The following is a 23,188-nucleotide window of genomic DNA, read 5'->3' on the forward strand; positions in this document are numbered from 1 at the left end:
AAGAAATTCCAGTTGTATTGTCTACATTGTTCTTGAAAGTCAAAGTAAAGGAAGAAAGATTTGGATATTGGAACTCTGACTGATTTTTCAGGACGCTTGTGGTTTGGTGTGATGGTGGTTGTGCATAAAGTCTTAACTGGTCAAAATTTATCAGCTTTAATATGGAAGCTGGAGAGACAAAAGTGTTATGAGTCAAATCAAGTATCTTTTTCAAATGTTCCTGTAGATGGGAATGTTTCAGGTTATAGCTTGTGAAAGAGAAAGGAGCTCTGTGCTATTAGCTGAATGTCATTATGAAGTTGATTGCTGTTCTGCTGTCATTAGTTGTTCCATTCAGCAAATATTCCACAGAAAGAAAGATGAAATATCTCTCAAATAAATATTCTTTAGAGGAGATTAGCTTTTGTACCATCCTTAGAAGCTAGAACTGGGATCTGTACCTGGTGGAAATCAGCATTAGTTCATGGGATTCAGCAGAGCAACAATAAATAGGACAGCTTGAGAAACTGGCTGCACACTTTTATACTGACCCATGTGCTGGGGCACCTCAGAGGACCTAAAGGTCCAAATTCTGCCCTTTTAACAGAGTTTCAGAAAATGCACACTATTTGCTGCATAAGTGATGAAATTTTCTAGAGATGTCTCAGTTGAGACAGTTCAAAATATGTACCTATTTCCTTTGGAAAATTTAGACTTAAACATATGAAACTGTGTATGATCAGATGGCTCCCCTATGATGTGAAGTAAGTTAATTGCTTTCAGTCCTCAGTATGTTCAAGTAATGAACTCTTATACACAAACTTCTGCTTTGTATTATGATACAGAGTACACAGAAGACTCTCCACGAATTAAGATGTTCAGTTATAGGGGAAAGTGGAAAACTGTAATGATGATGGCAAATAAAATGCAAGTGCAGCATGCAACAGATGAACTAAAACTTTATTAAAATTGGGGGGGGAAAAGCTACTCTTTGAAGAGAAAGAGTAGCCAATGATGACTGTAAGTTAGGGATCAAAGCTGTGCAGAGACAAAGATAAAAAGTTTGGCGATAAATGTGTTGACAGTTCCATGGCGGGAAAGTCGCATTTGAATTGTCAGAAGAAGGTCTCTGGGCTCTGTGATTTGACGCTGCATGACCACAAGGCCACTGTGGTTGTTCACTTTTTTTGTGGTGAAAAACCCCTCCTGGTTCCCGCTGATGATGGACAGCTGAATTTTGTCCCCAGGGACAGCATTGGAAGGACCCATGCGGAAAATGTCGGTGGGTACTTGAATGTTGGTAGGAAAAGAGAGGTGATAGTAGGTTATTCTCAGAGGCAGGCTCTGGCACTCCTTATTTTCATTACAAGGCAAGCGCTCACAGCGACTGCAAGAAAAGTGAGAACACAAGACAAGAGGAATTAGCGCACATTTAGTGAGTGGGAGGCAGGGCAAGGGCGGTGGGGGTGGGAAAAGATAGGCTGACTTGCATCCTGTATCCATTCTTCAGCCTGGCACCTCACTCCTATTGCAAAGGGGTATGAATTCAATAAGGATGAACTTGCCTGCAGCTGGAGCTTTAGGAGAAGCGTTGCCATTGTCAGAAGTGTTGCCCTTGCTCTGCACGCACAGATGGATCAAGTCTGGCACCTCAGCAGGGGTGAGAGTGTATTTTCATTTATGTCAGCCAAGCTCTCCTAGGGAGAAGCACTGGCACTTCTTTCCCCTCCAAGTTTTATTCTTTTGCTGGTTGGACATATGTTCAGTAAAGGAAGAGATTCTAAGTGGTTAGGGAGTTATCCTGCTTGGGATGTCTGGCTGTATTTTAAGACCGAGTGAAAGATACTGAAAACCATGAATGTCCAAGGATTTGGTCTCTGAAGACAAACCTTTTCCTGCTGATAGGGCACAGTATTCCTCTGTACTATCAGAACCAACCAGAGTCAGTGTAACACCCATCTAGGCAAACCCTGAAAACAAGATCCAATGGCCTGATGTTTCCAGCATGTGTTCTACACATTCAGTCCCCTCTTACATTGCTCTAAGTCAAGGGAATGATTCTGGTGAGAAAGGAATTTGCCCTCTGTTCTTTCATTCCCTTAGCATTGTGTCACAGTGAAAAATCCAGAGCACTAGTAAGAGATCACATTACAGGCTGGCAGGGAACAACAAGCCTCTTTCTACATAAGCAATCGCAATCTTCGTGCATTCTGTTCCAGAGAGAGGTGAACTTTGTCCAGAAAATATGATAGACAGCTATGGGCATCCAAGCCACTGCTGTTTAAGAGTGTTATAGTTTACTAGCACATTAATGAAGAGCTGACATATCATGGTACCTGGTGGGTTTGAGAAGAGTGTAAAGGATTGCATACTAGGTAAGTTTGTATGCATTTCAGATTAGAGATATGCCCAAATCACCACATAGGTATCCAAACACCCTTTCGGGCAGGTGTGTGGAAGTAAACAACAATCTCAGTTGGATGACAACTTTGTAAAATTTCATCATGATCAGGTTGAGCATTTAGCTCCAAGCTTGCCTTGTGCAAAACTATGGATCAATTAAATTATATGCAAGAGTCTCTCCACTCCAAGCAGTATTTGGTCCACAAGTTGAAATTTTGGAACCTAAACATTTTCTTTCTTTACCAAGAATTGTTCCAGCATAAAAATATGGTTTGCTTCTTACTGCCTCAAGTGAATCTGAGTGTCCATTTCTTTACTTTATTGTGACATGAGTTTGTGCTCCTATCAGCAGTATCTGCTATGAACAGAACTGTGGCTCATAAGCAAGCCCCACTTCGTTGCCAATGCACAGTGACCTGAATTCCAGGAACTTCTCATTATATGCAAAATCAGCACTTTCAAGAAGACTAATTAAAAGTACCTGCAGTTCTTCAATTAATGTGTTGCTTGTTTTCTTTTAATACTACTTGCAAACAAAAGTGGTTCTTTGAAGCAATTCTTTGAAGATCTGAATGAATTCTTAATTTTATTCCTGTGTTTAAAGATCACGCACAAGTCCTCACAGGATGGCCAGCTAATTAGGTGTGGATACTCTTGAAGTATTTTCAGGCATGGAGAGCTCTGCATTCTTTTCTGAAACGTCATTAATAACTCCACTAAGGAGAATGACTTGGTGCTGTTGAAATCATGAGGCTACTTGGTGTTGCTGAAATCATGGAGCAAGTTGAGACAGTTAATTCTTTAGTTGGAAATGTTTTCTTCAAGTACAACTTCTTGGAAGCACGTACATGCTTATGAGCACTTACACTCTCATAAAGATGCTCTCCCTTATTAATTTTTTAAAAGTAAAAGACATTTTTAAATTACGGCAGAATTTTTTAAGAGAACAAAAAAACAAAGCTTCCAGCTTTCGAAGACTTGAAAAGGATGTTCTGTTGATTCAGAGAGCAAATTGTGAAGACAGATATGACTGCAGCTAGGAGCTAAAATTATTCAAAATTCATCATCTTTTATCTCATGCTTTGGTGGTATACACTGCACACTGAATTGTAGGTTCAGTTAATATGCAGTAATTATTCCATCAAATAACCACAAAGGAGAGAGAGCAAATATTATTGCTTGCAAGAACCAGAGTTCATTCTGGGGTCACACACCACAAAGGCAAGAAACAAAGAGCATTTCAACCCCAGTGCACTCTCTAGACCTTCAGTGGGCAGCAGGTGGGGAAATGCAACAAGCTGTTGCTAATGAGGGAGCAGCCCAAGGCGTGGGCTGCTCTGTGACTCCTTGGGACAGGTGGGCTGCCTGCAGAGCTCCTGTGTCCTGCCACGTTCTGTGAGCCACGGGGCAGAGCCCAGGAGCCCAGCAGGAGAGGAGAGTGCTGAGCAGGCCAAAAGTGCTACCAGAGAAAACCAGCCCAGAGCCCAGAGGCAGTTGTATGTGTCCTTGCAAAACTCTGAAATCAAGTGTATGGCTATGAAAGCGAGTGTATACTGCTGCTAAGTGCTTATTTCTGAACTTGAACCTGGTTATTTTAGCTCCCTTTCTGTTCTGTTCTCTATGTTTATTTATGTGACTAAAATAATAGTTTCAAAGAATTACTCCCAGTTTGAATTTAATGTACCAAACACCAATTAAAGAAAATTACCTAAACTAGAGGGATTCCTTTTGTAGATAATAAATAAATAAATAAATAAATAAATAAATAAATAAATAAATAAATAAATAAATTTTGTAACAGAAAAACAAGGAGAAAAATACTTTGTGCTTTCCCTCACTTTAATTTCTGGTCAGGTTTTCACTTCATTGTGCTCAAAGGAGCTGAGTGGTATGCAACAATTCTTCATTGAATGAGGACTGAAGGAAAATGAACTTTTTATTAGCAAGATTTATGGTTTTATGATTTACTTCCTACAGGGAAACCAACACAGCATGCTGAACAACTAACCAAGCTTTATTAGTAAACTATACCCACATTATCCATTCTATGCTGTAGATTCCAGAGCTGTAAGTCTTCTAGGCCTCCTAGAATATATTCCACTGCAAAGGTTCTTGCTCATTCTATCATCTGTGTGCACTTCTTTTCAGCAGGCTGCACCACACCATGAGGTCCAAGAGAGCCATAGCACATCATGGACATTGATGCTAATTATCAGATGTGCAGGGAAGGTGGTTTTTGTCTTAAACAGACTAGAACTTTCAGGGAATGAAACCAACTGATGGTTGGTCTTCACAGACAGCTCTTAACCAGAGGAGAATCTGGAGCCCCGCTTCAGGAAGGAAAACATGATACAGCAGAGTAGTAGTGAGGATGCACAAGCACTCTGTCTGGTGATGGAAAGTCTCTAGGACATTTTAAAGTGTATAGGAGACAGAACTATATTTTCTTTGCCCTCAGCACTGAGCCTTTATGTCCTATCCCTGTCTCCTTCATCTATCTTTCCTAATCTAGTTTCTTCTTTCTGTCCCCTTCCCTAGCCTATGATCCTTGCTTCTCACTCAAATACTTGGCATCAGGACTGTCTACTCAGCCAGTGCCAAATCTCCTCATCTTTCTCCACTTAGTCCTCTCAGTTTCCACCTTACAGCCCTAGACTCAATGCACAGATCCTCTCCCTCAGAATCTTTGTGTGGCCATCCTAAATTATTACTTCCTCTGATGGTCCTTATCCAAATCTGAAATGGAATCATAGGATCATTAAGGATGGAAAATACCTCCAAGACCAGAGCACTGAGTGCCACATCCAGGCATACCTTGGACACCTCCAGGAATGGGGATTCCACCACCTCCCTGGGCAGCCCCTTCCAATGCCTGAGCACCATTTCAATGAATAAATTATTCCTGATGTCCTCTCATCCTGTTGCTAGTTCCCTGCAATCAATCACGCTTGACCATAAGGTTCTGACTCCCGTGGCTGCCCCCCATTTTACCTGCTACCCTAGACTCATTCTCCTCACCTTGACATACCTTCAGATCCTTCCCTCCCTACATTCAAGCTCCTTATCTCAAAGAATGCATTTTCTTCTTAGTGAGTTGGCTCCTCTCTCACCATGCTAGAAGCAGCTTGCTTATCCGTGGAGTTGGGGCCGTCCAGGCAGGCAGTACCTGGCCCAGGACAGACAGACAGACAGACTGGGCTCCTCTCCTGTGGTTTTATGTGAGAGCAGGTTCAGACAGTCTGTGGAGCTGGACCTGCATATCTCAGACTGCTTTGAAGAACAAAAAGAAGCTCAGGACCACTAAATCAGAAGTGAACTCTTGGTTGCTGGAAGAAAAAACCTCTCTACTGATAGGAAAAATTAAATTGCAGCAAGGCAGATAGCCAAACACAAAGACAGATTGCTGAGGCTATGAAATCCTTATCGTTCAATGACTTGAAGTAAAAGTTAAATAAAGAATTCTCAGAATGATTCCAGGTACATCTGTGACTATTTTGGCATAAAGGAGTGGACAAAGTTTTAGGACTCACCAAAGTCCTAATTTCCTAAGGTTTTTGGAAAAAAAAAAAAAAAAAAAAAAAAGGCTGGATGCAATTTTACTAAGTTTGTAATTTCAAAAGTTTTGGAGGATTTTGGTAAGGATAACAAAAAGCGCAAAAGCAATTTCCTAGCAAATTTCAGATTTCTGCTCCATAACATGGCAGCAAACTATTAAAATATTTTTTTTTAAAAATCACCAAAATGTCTTTAAAACACAAACCAGTGTGTTCCTCTCTACACTTGTTCTTGGAAATGGGTGAACTGCTCTAGCTGAAATTTGCCAAAACTTGAGCCTGAGTCAGGCACCTGGCATGTAAAATTTCAGCTGCCAGTTACATTTTGGCAAAATTTTAAGGAGTTAAAAATATGTCCTAATGATAAGCACCAGGCAACCTTAATAACATGCAGACATGTCTAGAAAACACAAATAGCTCCCCACTTGGCTCAATGCAGCACACATCTGACGTGTTGCCATAAATGCTTCTTTATCTTTTCTACTATTTTTCTTGGCTTAAATATTACAAATGTTAGACTTCAATGCCAAATACAGAGAAGTTAATCGTTATGCAATTTGAAAACAAAAACTGTTTGGCAAGGCAGTGCAGCAAGTTAAATTCTCTTATGAGAAGCAGCAGATCTTATCTTTCCTGGGAAAAATAGCAAGCCTATAGACTGATCAATGGAAAACAAAAAGCAGAATTTAAGTAGAAGAGATAAGGCCTTCAATAAAATTGTTACCATTTAGATCAGGCCAGACATTTTTGCTGTTTTTGGGGAAGATAACACAGACTGTTTCCTCCTGGAGCTCAGAGTAACTAAACTGTATCCTGAGGTTTCAGCCCATAGCCTGGGATGGTACTGCAATTACTTTGCCTGATGGCAATTGCCACTGCAGCAGCCACTAAGCCAAAACTTCTGCTTTACAGGTACTGGGTAAAGGAGCTTCTGGATCACTGAGTGCTGATGCCTGTACATAAGAATTTTAAGGAAAAATAAGAATAAAGAAACTTAGATTTACAGGACTGAGCCTATTAAATTATAGCTATTCCAAAGAAAATAATGGGGAACAGGGTAAAAAAATTTCCTGAGGTGCCAGCTTGATGGGAATTGAAAAATATGATGTCTTTCTTATGATATGCCAAGTTGGTGAAGCTGGAATGTGTTTTGAATAAAAAGGAGATAAAAAATAGTATCTGTACTTGCTGTGATAAGAAGCCAACTACTTTGATTCTAGAGCCTGGGATAATTATCATTATCATTATCATGCAGAATGTAACAAAGATATGCTGGCTATCAGCCCTGCTGCTGGGGGTATATATGCAAAATTGATTCAGTCAATGAGATGTAAAGTAGTTGTAAATGTAAAAAGGGTGCTAAAGAGCTGTTTTATGAAACTGCTCCCCAGTGGGCACCAGGTAATCCCACCCATAAACCCTGATTTCAGACATTGAACATTTGTATCCAGGCTGAGAGCACCTGCAGAACCCACTGCACCACGTCAGTGATCACAATGAACTCACATTCTCTTTGCTTTATGCAAACATGTCCTCAACAACACATTTAGTAACTATCTGTAGCTGTTGAAAGAGGAAAACCTAATAAATCCAACAACATAATAACTCAAGGCATTAAAATAATTAGAATTTCACTGAGCAGCTGCAGGATTTGTGTCTGACTCAGCCTAATTATAGCCTGAGCACATCAGAAGGATCTCTCCCTGTGAGTAGGTCTGAGTTAGGCAGAGAAAGCCATTACAGAGCCCAACAACCTAGACACAGAAAAACAATTCAGACATTCTGCTGCTTTCCCAAAGATCCCATGAAGCTCAAATAGCCAATGTAGACAAATACAGATAAGAGAAAAAATAAATTAAATGTGTGTACGACGTGTATTTTATAAATTGAACTCTGCAATGCAGGAATGTCCATAGGAGTAGAAATCTGCTAATTCTGCCTAGTGGCCCATTGCACAATGCACTTTTTTAAAAAATAATATATCCGTGAACCCACAATCTTACAAATAAAGAGAACATCTGCATCATGAGACACTGCTTGGTCACTGATATGACAAACACAATTTAAAATTTAATTCCTATTACCCTTCCCAGAACACAAGCATTTTTTATAAATAGCTGGGTTTGCACCATGAACTTCCTCTCCAGCATTCTGATCAAATACATCTGCTGCACCACTGATATGACGTTTCAAAGACTATGGCTTAAATGTGAACTAACTAATCCACACAAAATCCCTGAGATGAAGATCAGTGTTGGCTTCATTCCACAGAGGAGGCACAGAGTACTCAGTTCTGTCTAACATATGGTGGCCATACCAACACTGACTGGGAAAAGCAAGAGTGGGCTGACAACAAATGTGGTTTGTCAGCTTTCCTCCCTGGAAAGTGTAGCACACACTTGCCACTCCAGGAAAGTGGAGCACACACTTACCTGAGTAAAGGGTGCATTGGGGGACCATGAAGCAGCCTTTGGCAGAATTGTTGGAGTACAGGGTGGCCAGAAAGCCACAGGGCAGGAGGCAAAGTATCACCTCCACCAGCCATAAACTCCAGCTACACAACTGAGAGTTTGCAACAACCGCTCCTCTCTGCTGGCCCTATTTGATGGGTATAAAGAGCTGCCAGTTGCTCCTCTTCCCAGAGATGTCTCCTATTTTCTAAAGCAGAATGCACAGACTATCTCTGAACTAGTTTAGAGACATAATTATAAGCTGCAGCTAACATACCACCCTTGCTATGATTCATAGGTTTTCTAATACAGGTGAAAGCTGGATACAAAAGGAAAGAAGAGAGATTTATGTAAGATATTAGGAAGAAGTTTTTTATCGTGAGGGTGGTGAGACACTGGAACAGGTTGCCCAGTGAGGTGGATGCCCCAACCCTGGCAGTGCTCAAGGCCAGGTTGGATATGGCCTTGAGCAAACCGGTCTAGTGGGACATGACCCTGCACATGGCAGAGAGAGCTGGGAGTAGATGATTTTTGAAGGTCCATTCTGACCCCTTAATATTCTATCATTCAATTAAATGGTACCAAAAATAAGACATTCTTGCAATGCTTTGCAATAGTGCAGGTGAGAATTCAGAGAGGGAGCTAAAAAGAACCCTTTAGCTGAAGTGTGAAAGTAAGGAAAGACTGTGTGTGATTCTGAAATTAAAGCAAATTATTTCAAAGCCGAATGTACCCCTGTTGTCATGCTGCCTGCAAGAGAGCCAGACAGAGAGTATTTGCTTATGGCTCTGGAGATCATTATGATGCAAACCACTGACACATGGCATTTTTTAATGGTGTATCTTTTTCTTAGAAAGAGGAGCATGAGAAAGAAATCAGACCTGTGTGTGCAAAACATAGGCTAGGCCTGCCAACAACACATATTTCCCAGAAACTGCTCTGTGTTCAGTCAGAAGTGGCATTAAGGAGATCATGCCACCAAAAAACTGTCTGACATTGAAAAAGAAGGTACTTACGTATCTCCTGACTTGCGGTAATTCTCAGGACATTCCAAAGACAGGCAGCGAAAGCCACCCTGGATGTTAAAGCAGGTCTCATTGAAAGAGCAGTTGTGGCTTTCTGCAACACACTCATCGATATCTGCCAAATGGAAACAGAGGAGTGGATTAAACACATGCTTTTTCCACTCCCTTCACCTGCCAGACAATGACATATCCTATTAGATACTACAGAACATGGAGTGCAATTAAAAATTACTACAGGATTGCAAGAGGAGGGCAAAGAACAAAAAAGAACTCTAACCCAACCAACCAGCAAGAAGAAAAAAAGAAGAGCAGCAGTGCCACTAAGTGGACAAAACCTAAATACTGATGATGTTAACAGCAGTATATTTCCTCTTAATGTCTAAACTAACTCATAGCACTTCACCATTGGAATCTTTATTGCAAGAATTTTTAATAACTATTTAATAATGTTTTAAAAAGTAGTCTCTACTGAATTACTTTGTAACTGAAATTTCTTATATATTTGTTATAAAAGACTGATTTCTTCAGATGTCTAGCTGATGTGTACTACATAACCTATAATGTTGAAGGGAAGACATTTTTCAAATACAAAACCTGCTACTAATTGTCAGAATTCCACAATCCAGCGAGGTCTCCCTGCAGTTATTGAACCCACCTTGGCAGTTGCGTGCATTGGGTGCCAGCCTGTACCCCGTAGAGGGACAAGTACATTGAAAGGTCCCAGGAGTATTAATGCATCGAAAGGAACAGATATGTCCTCCAGTGGGCAAAGCACATTCATCAATATCTGCAAGAAAAAGACACCACTAATTTACTATGTGTTCATGACATTCAACCCAGTGCGCATACAGTACAGTGCTCCTGCTATGAGCTTCAAACACAATTTGATGATTCTAATTTCTGGGCAATGAAGAAGATCATCAGATAGGTGTGGCTCTAGCCAACAGCATTTAAATAGCAAAGATTTTCAGAAAGAAATGGAACTCTGAAGAAAATTAAAGGCTATATGAGAGCCCGAAAGGCAAAGTAATGGACGAGAGCAAGCACTTTACAGTGACGTGTATTGTAGTGCTGTATAAAAGGGAGGAAGAGGAATAGTTTTATCCTTGTTTTTACAAAAAGGAAATCAAAATTAGGTGCTCTGGCCAAGGCCTCACTGTTTAATAAGCCTTGGAGACCTAAGTCTAAGTTCAGGACCTTGTCCATGAGATCACACCCACATCCTCCTTGTATTGAGAACACATTAGTTCAGAGCTAGCCCCGAAAAGAGGATATATAAAATACTACCTAGTAATATCATATATTGCATATGCAACATATAAATATGCTTATATCTCCACTTGCTGAAGACTAGAAATTCTGGTAGTTCCTCAGGAAAAAGACAAATTGTGCCAAGCTACAATTCAGTGTAAACAGCAAAAATAACACCACACATGCAAAGAGATGCTTCTAGAGAATGACATGAATGGACGACCTTAATTAAATATAGCTTCACAAGAAATAGCAGAGAGACTCAAAATGAAAGAAATTACAAGGAATTGCTCGTGTTTGTTATGGCAACAATAAGAAATGGCCACCCACCCTGTCCCTGCAGCACCACGGAGCTCACCTTCACACGAAATGCCATCGATGTCACTGAGCTGGAATCCACGGCGACAATAGCACTGGTAGGAGCCATACACATTGGCACACTCTTGGCTACAGGGGTTGCTCTCACACTCATTCAAATCTGAAATGCAAAGTTATACACCTGAACCCCAAATTTATTGAAATATTCATCACTCCTAATACTGAAATAAGACAAAATTTTGGAAGGTAATTTTTTTTTAATTAAAAAAAGGATGGTATACATCACTGGATAACCTGGAAGCAGGACGCTCTGGGTACGTTACTCTTAACAGGGTCTGGCAGTACAGGTTGATTTGCATTGTGCTATAATTTCCTACCATACTTTAAGGTGTGAGACTGGGAGGGAATCTTTAGGCCAGCATTTACATTTTTGTGTGTGGATATCAGCAAGGCTGGTTTTAAAGGTTTTGAACCTGACTGAGTTGAATCATCCTTCAAAGTGCAGCAAATGCAGACCCGTATCCCTCTGCATCACAGAATCACAGAATCATTCAGGTTGGAAAACAGCTCCAAGACCATTGAGTCAAACCTGTGACCAAGACCCACCTTGTCCCCCAGACCAGAGCACTGAGTGCCATGTCCAGACACTCCTTGGACGCCTTCAGGAAAGAAACTCCACCACCTCCCTGGGAAGCCCTTTCCAATGCCTGACCACCTTTTCAGTGAAGAAATTCTTCCTGATGTCCAACCTGCACTTTCCCTGGTGCAGCTTGAGGCTGTGTCATCTTATCCTGTCAAATGATCCAGTCCAAGGGGGATATATTCAAGCTGTGGGCTATAGTGGCCTCAACTAAGCACAGCAGCATTCATGTAATCAAAGAGACTGCACTGTGATGATTTCTCATGTCATTCCAGTGCAGTCTTGCAAGCTAAAATAAAAAACAGCTGAAAGAGCAATGAGCTGTTTCACACACTCCACAACCAAAGCACTGACAGCCATACCTTCACAGGATCTTCCATCAGCTGAAAGTTTGAAGCCCATGGTACAAGTGCAGTAGTAGGAGCCAGGAGTATTCTCACATTTGTGAGCACAGAGGCGGCCTGGGTAGCGTCTGCATTCATTGATATCTACAATGACAAACACAGAGAGGTCTGTGGATTGGCTGCCTCACTGCCATACCAGTCTGGACAGGAATGTGGTTATAAAAGTTCGATTGTTATTTTCCAGATGTAAATTTCATATTAAAGAGAGAAGAAGTCCTCAAAATGCTCATTTAGAAGCACCCCAGAGTACAATTGGATCGAGTCTATACAGAAGAAAGTTGCTTTGATCTTCCAAAGGAATCTTTTGCTGTAGGTGTTTATAAAAATATCACAGAAAACAATTACACACACTTTCACAACCTTACCTTTTAACAGGATGGTAGATAGCATGTTGACAATACTAATACAGCTTCCTTTGAAGTATCAGCAGTTCTTTAATATGGTTTTAGAGTCAGCCAAATAATATAGCAATCAATTTTGCTTTCTGATGACAGAGGGTATGCAGACAGCAGTAACACCTTTCACACAGGATCATTTTATAAGTGCCATGGCTGCACATATTCAGGTAGATGGTGCCACTTACCAATACACGTCCTACTGATGACATCAAACGTATAGCCAGCTTTGCACTCACAGCGGTAATTGCCTGGGGCATTGATACAAAGGTGTCCTTCTCCACAGGGCTGGTTAGAGGATGAGCACTCATCCACATCTAGAACAAAAAGTGATTTTAGTCAGAGTACACTTCTGACTATGCAAATTGAGAGAAGAACAACATGTTAACATATTTTTTTTGTCCCCTGGTGGTTATAAAGTGCTTTGAAAAAGAAAACAAGATGTTATCATGCTCTTAGCTTTTACAAGATCAGAGTCACAAATCCAAACTATTTGTACCAAAGCAGGTTAGCTCTAAGGTGTCCTTAATGTTGATGAACTTGGGAGGAAAGTGATGAAGTAATCAGACAATCTTTGGAGGAATTCAGGTGCAAGATGGTTTTATTATGCATACTCAGTATTTGTGGATCAGATCTTCATCAAACCTAAGATGCCTGAGATCCAGAGTCATCACTACTGCTTTGATAAGCCACTCACAGAAATTGAAAACACACAAAAATGCCTCTTTTTGCAAAAACCACCTCAGTTAAAAGCCAGCCAAAGGTCTATTTCTTTCAATGTTACTTGAATGGCTTCCGTGGCACATTAAGTTGACTTTGTGCTATCTCTCTGTACTAAGGAGATTTGGGACCACACAGCATTGCTCCACAGTCACAGCCACTGCCATTTATGGGAGCTGATAATCATTGCTCCTCTTCTCAAACATAGGGTTTCATGAGTTATATGAAGGACAGAGGGTGGATGCTTGTCATTCTTCACTTGCTGGGACTGACATGAGGGAAAGAGCAGAGTCAAGAACTGACGGCGGGAATGATAAAAACCTGGGCAAAGTGCAAGAAACTGGTAAACATAAATTACATAAGTGAGTTCTTTTCTTAGAGCTGCTTTTTCTTCCCAGCCATCACTCACCTACGCATCTTGTTCCATCTTCATTGAGATGGTAACCTCGGCCACAGCTGGGTGAGATTCGCTGGCAGGTAAAGGAGCCATCAGTGTTAATGCAGATCTGTCCAGCTGGGCACGGCATGTTGGTACTCAGACACTCATTGATATCTACAAGAGCACAAGTCAGTGTGACTCCTTCTGGTCTAAAGAGGTTTAAGGTTAAGATGCTCTCATTATGTAACCCTTCAGAGAAAAGTTCTGCCTGTGGGAGGAGACACCTATTCATGACATTTAGCTTCACTGATACAGTGCTTCCAGAGTGAAGAGTGGGGAGGTATAAAAGCCATAGATACCACTAAAAAGCAGTGCAAATTTGGTATAGAACTTGTACCTGTTTCAAAGCCTTTAAAAGTCTCTCCTAAATATACAAAGAGCCAATCAACAATTCAGTTCACCAGCTTAACCAGCTCTGCTTCAGTCTGTGTGTTCTGGTTGAGCTCTTAGCTTCTATAGGATGATCAGAGTCACAAATCCAACAACAAAATCCCCTCCACATAGAGAAGCATTTGACTCTCACCATGTAAAGTTAGGCTGTGAAACTGCCTAAATATTTTGATCTAATGCATTTTATGGGCCATAATATTGCTGCTGCAAATAGATGTTGCTTTACTGATGTCCATGACAGCAAGTTAATCAGAAGCTGACATGGACCTGGCACTACTTGTGGCAGGCGTGTGCCTACAGAGGCCTTGCTGTGCACAGGCACTGGCCCCCCTCATTTTAAAGGCTGCAGTTTTGTTTTCAGTCTGTTTCCAGTGTCAGATTTCAATACTACAGGAGAACAAGGGGCTGATAATGAGTGCAACTTGGCAGCTGCTGCTGCTCGGCCAGTTCCACAAGTCCAAGACTTGCTATGCCAATGGGGGAATTAAAAGTTGAGACTTGAAAATTATACTCAAGGGAATAACTGATAGATTTGTAGGTAACTTTAGACAGATCCACATAGAGTCTGCTGGAAACCAGTAATTTTAATGCATTTATATGAAGGTTATAATTCTGGTTTTGGGAGTCTTGGAAAGAAGGCATTGGCCTGACAAGATTGCAATCAGTCTTTAAAGAAAAACTCCTCTCCACAGTATAACTTTCCTCCTGTGTAGTAAATTCTTGATGGGCTGTAATGTGAGACAGGTCTGGAAAGATCTACATGCTTGTAAAACCAAGCAGACTAATATCAAAGGGTGTTGTAGAAGATGTCACAGTTACAGCTTCTTACAGAAATCTTTGGCTAAAACTTTTTGGATGGAGTTAGATAAAATATATCACAATTTTTTTACAAATTTTGTTTCAGATAAAAGACTTGAGAAGCTAACCACCTTAGGTAATAATCTCATTAAAATAGTGATCTAATATTTAAATCTTTTATTTAAATGGCTTTCATCTGTTGCTCTTACCTGTGGGATCAAGGAAAGAGCAATGCATACAAAGATGAAGAACAGCTTGAGCAGCTCAGAATCCACTCAGTGAAACTACAACTTTTCTGGCAGACAACACTGGAGTATTCCCCAAGAAAAGAACATGCCTTACCGATACAGTTGCCTAGTGCATCTTGTATAAACCCACTCATGCACTGTAGTTTGGGTCGGCAACGGAAAGATCCTGGAGTATTCTGACAGATAAAATCGGGGGGGCAGTTATGAGTACCAGTCTCACATTCGTCAATATCTGGTACGTCACAAAAAAAAATTGTTAGCAGGAATTCAACAGGTTTTTTCATTACATTTAAAACATAAGACATAGTTAAAAATCATCACATAGATTAATCCTCAGCATGCCTTCCTGGAATTCTGTGATCCAAGATAAATCTGACTTACTACCTCAAAAAAGATCTCAGTAAAACCAGGTAGGTTAAGATTTTTTTACTATTTCATTATTAATAATAAATATAAGGGTGTGTCTGTGAATATTATACTTTACAAGTTTAGTTCTCACAACTATATGATTCAAAACTATTATAGAATACTTAAAGCATCATATTCAGCACTGCTCAGCCTTGATTCAGCAGTGTGCTTAGCTTTGAAGTCAGGAAGATTTAATTACCAAAGGGCAATTTTAATTTTAACTTGAGATCTAATGCAGATATTGTTCATTTCTTTCATAAGTGAATTAATTTGCCTTGATTCCCATCCATATTAAGATTTGCAATATCCCTGCATTATCATACTTTAAAATGCACATAAATATAACTTATGCTTACTTTAATATTCCTCTCCAGTTCAGAATGGACAATAAATATTTATGAATAAATTATTGTTCATGTAAAGCAGTTAAAGGAGACAACGTCAAATGGGATTTCACTCACGAATGCAGTCCTGTCCACATAAAGCAACTCAAATTTAATGTTTGCCATCTGGCAATGGGATAAAATCTCCTAAAGCTATCAAAATACAGGAACTCTCCAGCAATAGGATACCTCAGCTTTCTCATTCATGCAGTTGATACAACAGTAGCCCTAAAGATTTGTGAAACTTAAAAAATGAGTGTGGAGACCATTTGAAGTTTAGGTTGGATTAATACTGGATTTGATTTAGCAGGATTCTACATGTAGCACAACTCAGTCATGTTACTTGGCATTTAAAAACCATACATGAAGATTATTAATTTTTTATTTTTATCACTATTAACATAACATTAAAAATTAACATTAGTAACATGTCTTACCCAAATAAGACAGTGTGGCAGGTGTAATTTACTATCTGTACTCCTTTTTTAAAATATGTTAATACTTGCCAGTAAGCTATTTGTTGGCCTAAATCTGATGTCATTCAAAACAATGGAAGTATTACTTCAAAGGGATTTCCTGATGTTCTGCAGGTTTTGCATCGGAGTTTGTTCATCAGCTTTTTTATTCAATCTATTATTCATCACTGATCAGTTCCTACAGTAAAACCTTACCTAAAATTTTGGTTAAGTTAATTTACTCAGTGCAATGAAATTAGTTTATTTATAAACTGTTCTAAGCTTAGGAGGAACAGACTTTTTCATAGCAAAAAACAATTCCCCATCAGCTGGAGCTGGCTGCTTATTTATATTTCTATAAGGCAGCATGACAGGTGACGTTACAGAGGCACATAACAGCATTCTTTAAGCTGAATGGAACTTGAAATAAGTAACTTTTTGAGTAAGAAAGACTGTTACCTTTCTGTTCAAACATAGCCAGTCAAGAGTATGGTTTTAGTTCCTTTATGTTTTTAAATCCCTAGGAATGCTGTGATTAAGAAATTATTCCCTTTGTAACCTCCTAAGGGTAAAAGCTTACTTTCTTTTTCTACCTTCACATTTTCAAACTGAATCACCTGGTTGCTCCACTTGCTACACTTTGTTTCACACACCAGAATGTGCAAACTTGATTCATTCAGGTGCATCTAAGCCATTAGATACGCTCCAAGAGCAGGACCCAGGCACTGCACTCACAAATGAGCAATCAATTCCACAGAGCAGACTGGAGCTGGCCAGAAATAACTCCAGGGTATTGTGTATAGTGTGAGTTCTGAGCATTCACAATCACCTGTTTCAGCCCCCAGAGCAGCTCCTAACACACAAACTGCCTGTGTGAAGTACAGTTATCTCCCCTGGAAGTCCTTGCAGCAGCCCCCAGCTGCATGATCTAGTTATTTGCAAGGTCACAGGTGGAAAAGCTGCTGTCCTTGCAGTGTGTGTGTCTCAGTTACACATGTGTTTACCAAAAGCCAAAGAGCATGACATGATGATGTGCTTAGTTTTAAACTGAAGCCCAGAAGATCCTAGTTTCTCTGCACAGGACATACCTTTGCAACGATTGTCATCTGTTAGTTCATAACCAGTTCCGCAGCTCGTGTCCCGCTGACAGCGGAATGATCCTAATGTGTTGACACAGGTTTGTCCAATCCCACAGTTGTGTGTCCCAGTGATACACTCGTTAATATCTACAATAAGCAAAATTATTTAAAAATAAGTAAGAGAGAGTAAATAAGAAGCATGATGTTGCTGGGAAGAGATGAGGTCAAAGGCTAGCTGTGGACCTTCCCAACCAGGCATTTCTCTAAGCATCACGATACAAAGGTGTGGATTTGGCCTCACAGTTACATCTCACTACACAGCTGTTGCCAGGACATGAGCCAGCAAAGACATTTGGACCCTGCTGGTACTGGGACTTGCTGACTCATTGTACTTAAGAAGAGGAAGGTTAAGTGAGTGAGAGCAAAGAGCCAACATCATCTGATTCAATTTAATAGTAGACGATGTCACCAGACATGTCGAAGGTTGTTAGAGCTAGGATGTGTAGACATGGTCTGCTGGTGGAGTTTGCAGTATTTGGTTTATGTTGGACTTGATGATCTTAAGTTTGTCTTTTCCAACCTCAGTGATTTAAGAGTTTGATTATAGTGACTATATGAATGAGGCAAACTTTCAGAAATCCTCACCTACTCTGCATCCCACCAACAGATGATTGAAAGGCTCTTTGAGCCAAGTTGTGACTTTCTACTTTACAGCTGCTGATAGACACTTCCTTTGTGAATGTTTTTCATTTTAACTTTTAATGCATAAGAAAATCTGACATCCATGTGTATTAAATATCAAAGCTCTTCCTTTTTATATGTCCAGCTAGGTTAGTGTTAATCTGACCAATCATCTGTATTTATTTTATATTCTGAAGTTTGTATCTGAGCTACTTAAGGCTCCATTTCCAGTCACTGGCAGGAAAAGGCACTCTTCATCTGGAACACTTGCTTGAATAGCTGTGCAGGATGGGAAGGTGAACTGTGCCCTGGAAGGGCTCATATCCCTCAGCAACAAGAAGCCTGGGCTCACCAGCTCAGAACCAAATGTCACACTGCACATACCTGAAGTCAAATGCAACCTCTAGCCCAGCCCATTTCATCTGATGTCACAGATTAGAATATGCTGAGTTGGAAAGGACCCACAAGGGTCATTGAGTCCAGCTCCTGGCCTTGCACAAACACCCCAACAATCCCACCTTGTGCATCCCTGAGAGCATTGTCCAATCACTCCTGGAACTACTGCAGTCTTAGGGCTGTTACCATTCCCTGGGGAGCCTAACCACACTCAGGGGGAAGGGAAGAACCAATTCTTCATCTGGGAGACACTAACAATTCTTCCTCGACAATTCCCATGCCACTCATGGAATCCAGAACATTAATCCTTTCTGTCAGTTGTGTCCTTAACAAGCTAAAGAATCCTACTCTATTTATTTTGTCTGCCTTATTAAAAACAATCTATTTTTACAAGAGAGAATAGGTATTCTATTTTGGTTTCATTCACAACAACAAATTCAAACTCTATCTCTTCTCAATTCTAAATTCTCCACCTTTTCCACTGACCCTCTCTTAACTTAATCTTCCCACAATTCTCAATTCAATACTCCATTCAAATCAAATTTTTATGACTTCACCTCTTTCCTAAGCTGACATAAGCATACTTTGGTCTCTTCTCTCTGGGTATTTTTGCATCTATTCTTGATATTTTAAAACAAGAATGTTTATAATTGAAACAATGGCTTTATTTCTTTTACCTTCACAGGTGATACCATCTGGTTGAAGCTGATAGCCAACAAAGCAGGAGCAGACATAACTGGATCCTGTGTCTCTGCACTGCTGAGAGCAGGGACCACCACCTAATGGATATGTTAAAAGGTCTTATGTAATTAAGAAGCTCTTAATAGGAACTGAAACAAACCATATATTTACAGGATACATGATTTATTTAGAAAATAGGTTAATACACATAAAGGGTTAAGCACTGAAAGCTCTAAAAATTAATACAAGAAGGGTTATTTTGACAAACAGAAAGAGAATACTACAGATAATTTACACAAAATTTGGCTCATCATTTAGAAAACCTTTTTCTAACCTTGTTAATATAGAAATGAATATTAGAAAATTTTCATATCCTAAAAATAGAGAAAAGATTATATACTTCCAACAACAAGTATTTGTTGTAAGGCTGCAGATATTCTTAGTACAAAGAAAACCCATGTCCTGTTTATTAGGATGGCTGGATAGGCATTAAAAAAAAGGTGTGAGATAGGCACAATCCATGCGAGCAACTGCAGCTGTAATACGTTATACATAATTTTTTAAGTACAACAATTTCTAGTGAGGACAGGGCCATTAATGCATCACTAAAAATTAGATGGATTGAGATCAACAGCCTTTGCTCTCTGAATCTCTGCTAATACTGTGAGCTCCACCCTGAGTACAGTAAAACCTTTAGTGGAAGTGTTAGAACAACAGAATTAATTTCCCCATGTAACACGAAGGTGCTCCAAAACAAATTGCTGGAAGTTCCATTGCCTAGGAAATTTAAGTTTCCCCTGTTCAAGTTCAGAAAATTACAAATACTTTCAGCATGCCAGGTTTATCAGAAAATATACTGTAGACAGAACCACCAATTGGCAATTAGAAACACCAATCCATCTCCTGCAAGCAGCTGATTAACTGAGGAATACCATAACTGATTACATGAAGAAATAATGCTAGGAAAATATGTAACACACATTTCTATGTCATCTCCAGTAATTAGCAACTGGAGACAAGGAGGAGAGGCACTGTTGACTCTGGTTCACTAATGACCTGGTAGATATTCCCATTCTCTCCAGAGTGTAACAGCTGTAGAACTTGAAGCACAGTAAATAATTTTTCAATTGGAAATAATAATAAGCCTATTAAATTGATTTAATCCTAAATACATTTCTGAGTTTTGAAATGCTGGCAGAAAACAATGAATCTGCTGGTTTAGGTTTATAGACATGTAAATCACATGTGACAAGCAATAAATCAGAATACTTAGCAGAACAATATTCCAAATGCACATTTCCAAGGACACATTTGTCTTCCTTTTTTTCATGTGGTACATCCCAAACAGAAACAAGTTTAATTTCATATTCAAACACCCTGATATTCAAATACCAAGAGAAGAATAAAAGATGCACATATTTAATATAGATTACCATAATTCTGAAGAATCCAAAGTACTCCACAGGTACATGGGTGACACTTCTGAGGTACTATCCACTAGAATTTAAGTAGAAATTAAATGTATTGTCTCAGCTTCAGTTGGATAAAATGGACTCCACTGTGAGAGACAAAGCCTCCCTTGTATTTAGGAACAATTTAGGCATCACATAATGGCCCATTACTCCTTGGAAAGGCTCTTCCTCATGTTTTTTTACCCATAACTATCCTAGGTAAAGGGCTTTGGCTAATCTCTAGATCTAATTTGGCTTCACTTTATTGAAAGCAATCACAAAAGAGCTGGCTAGGAGGACTAGTCACCTGACTCACCTCTGCAGCCATCATGCAGATAAGGATCTTCTTGGTCTAGTTCCTCCTTTGAAATTTCAACTAAAAAGAGGAGAGAGAGGCATTAGAGGAGAAAGCATTTTTCTTCTCAAGGTAAAACACTGTGCTTGGAATGGTACTCACATCAGGGTTTTGGACAAACCAGAACAAATAAAAGGATTATTTTAATACTTTACAGCTATTTCTTACTTAAATTTGACATTCAAATGCTCATGGCCATGGGGCATTTTCCATCTGGCTGATTCAATATGAAAGTCACACTGTGATCATAGATTGCTTATGGATTGAGATTTACAAATGCAGGTTCTTAATGTCAAACTTTTAACCAGAGCTTAACCTCATTTTCATCAGGCATGTTGTTGAGGCATGCTTCCACTGGCTTTATAGTAGCTTGGGGTACTCAGAGATTTAATGAAAATCAGATTAACCTCAGTTATTTATTTAGACTTCATTTTAAAAGGAACTCCACACCTAAGATTTTGGGCACATACTTATGGCATTCTTTCAAGTATACTTATATACGTTGGAGAGTTTTGATCTGTGATACTCCTGCTACATGTATGTATCCCAAGAGTACATTCTCCTCACATAAGGACATACAAGGGCCAAACACATCCTGAATCCACTGCTTCCCCAAAGAACCAGATAATGGGCTTTCTCCAATCCTGCCACATTGAACCCTGGGGCAATGGTAGGTTGGTAGTGTGCAAAAACACGATCCCAAAATACTCTGCTTATTGACTAGGAATCTTAGGCTTGCTTCAGTGACTGTCCATGAGCCCATTCCACCAGCAGTCACTTACAAGCAAGTGATACATAGAAGATGTGAAAACAATGTTTGTGCAACAGCATGAGGCTGGGTTGGTTCAAAGAATCCTCAAGACACAGGGGCACATTTCAGTTATGCAGAGCTGATGAAACCAGTTTGCCCAAGTCTGGCTGGATTTTGTACAGGCCTCTGGGGACGCAACACCAGAGATCACAAAATTGATTAGGTTGGAAAAGACTTCCAAGACCACCAAGTCCAACCTGTGGACAACACTTTATGTGACTTGGAGAGCCAGCTTGCCTTACCCCTGCAGCAGAATGCCCTTCATGCACTGCTATGGCACAACAAACACAGGGTTCTAGTCTTGCCAAATGGAACCTCATCTCCCCTTCACAATGAACCAAAGAGTCCATTTGTGTTGTTTCCTCTGCCTTTCTACAGGCATTTTTTATTGTCAATAGAGTTATCTGATGTATGTTCAAACACCTGCTTGTTTCTTAGTTGAATGATGAGAACAATGAGTTGATGTCCCTGCTCTGGACACAGCCCCAACTTTACAATGCATAGTGGCTCTTCTGTGTGTCACAACAACCATACTAATGATTGTTGTGTGTGTCACTTGCTCACAAAGGTAAGCAGGGAAATACTCTATGCCATGCTTGCAGCTTGCATAGGTGACATATTTCTCATGCAAATCTCTGTTATTAGCAGAGATGTCTGAGTATGAGGGATCTACTGGTCCAGTCACCTCAGCCAGTGCTAATGGACAGGGGCAATTCCCCTCCTGAGACAACAGCACACACAGAGAAACTGCCTGAAAGGGCTTTTCCAGATGTTGCCTGATAAGGGAGACACTGAGACAAGCCAGGCTTGAAAGACCTGGAACAAGTCTGATAACATTCTGGCTCAAGCAGACCAGTGGAAGCTTTTGTAATGGGATTTGCATTTAAATGATTGATTGATTGGGACAATGTTCCCCAAAATCTGTTTCTTGTGATCTGCCAGAGGATATGTTTTCAGTACTGGGCAGCCCGTGAGAGGGGCAACACCACACAGCATGACTTGTCCGCAGTTTCAGGTCTGCCTGCTAAGTGAAAAAAGGAGAAAAAAACCCTAAACAAATGAAGAACTATAAGGGCCAGTCTCTACATATTCATCCTCTTCAGCTCTGTGGACTAGGTATGGATAAGGGTGTCAGGAGCTGCTGCCATCTAGGTAACCCTCTTTTTTTCACAGTATCAAAAGTAACAGGTTCCACACTTCCTGGAGATCTTCAGTTGTCCCAAGCAGTTCAGACATTTCAAATACCCCTGGTTTGTGGGCATTTGCCTCTCATAATAGAAACATTTGCATTCTGCTGAACTGGCAAAGGCCCTCTAGCTTTTCAACACAATTTTAAGAACTGTTTGTTGATTTTCATTTTAATTAAGCATTTATCAGTGGGCAAAATGCCATTAAAATTAATAGCTTAAATTCAGCTTCCAAGATAAGATCATGAGTTGCCAAAATAAGCTCTTGTACATTTAAGTTCTGACAC

The 23,188-nt window shown here is 40.0% G+C and overlaps 1 protein-coding gene across 2 annotated transcripts in view; it reads right to left on the reverse strand.

Annotated features, from left to right (window-relative positions):
* FBLN1 (fibulin 1) overlaps nt 1-23,188 on the reverse strand; it is a 76,884-nt gene that overhangs the window by 24,777 nt on the left and 28,919 nt on the right. The window contains exons 5-15 of one of the 2 annotated variants that reach the window (XM_056481915.1): nt 20,865-20,924; nt 19,094-19,195; nt 17,349-17,486; nt 15,109-15,246; nt 13,549-13,692; nt 12,608-12,736; nt 11,983-12,108; nt 11,021-11,140; nt 10,067-10,198; nt 9,403-9,526; nt 928-1,366 (exon numbers count right to left, since the gene is read on the reverse strand). In XM_056481915.1, coding sequence (XP_056337890.1) covers nt 1,012-1,366; nt 9,403-9,526; nt 10,067-10,198; nt 11,021-11,140; nt 11,983-12,108; nt 12,608-12,736; nt 13,549-13,692; nt 15,109-15,246; nt 17,349-17,486; nt 19,094-19,195; nt 20,865-20,924 — 1,568 coding nt within the window. In that variant the 3' untranslated portion in view covers nt 928-1,011. Of the gene's footprint in view, nt 1-927; nt 1,367-9,402; nt 9,527-10,066; nt 10,199-11,020; nt 11,141-11,982; nt 12,109-12,607; nt 12,737-13,548; nt 13,693-15,108; nt 15,247-17,348; nt 17,487-19,093; nt 19,196-20,864; nt 20,925-23,188 lie in introns of those variants that run through there. The other variant, XM_056481914.1, reaches the window with a different exon arrangement.

The sequence above is a fragment of the Oenanthe melanoleuca genome, chromosome 1A (assembly GCF_029582105.1).
Source record: "Oenanthe melanoleuca isolate GR-GAL-2019-014 chromosome 1A, OMel1.0, whole genome shotgun sequence".
In the NCBI taxonomy this organism is placed as follows: Eukaryota; Metazoa; Chordata; class Aves; order Passeriformes; family Muscicapidae; genus Oenanthe; species Oenanthe melanoleuca.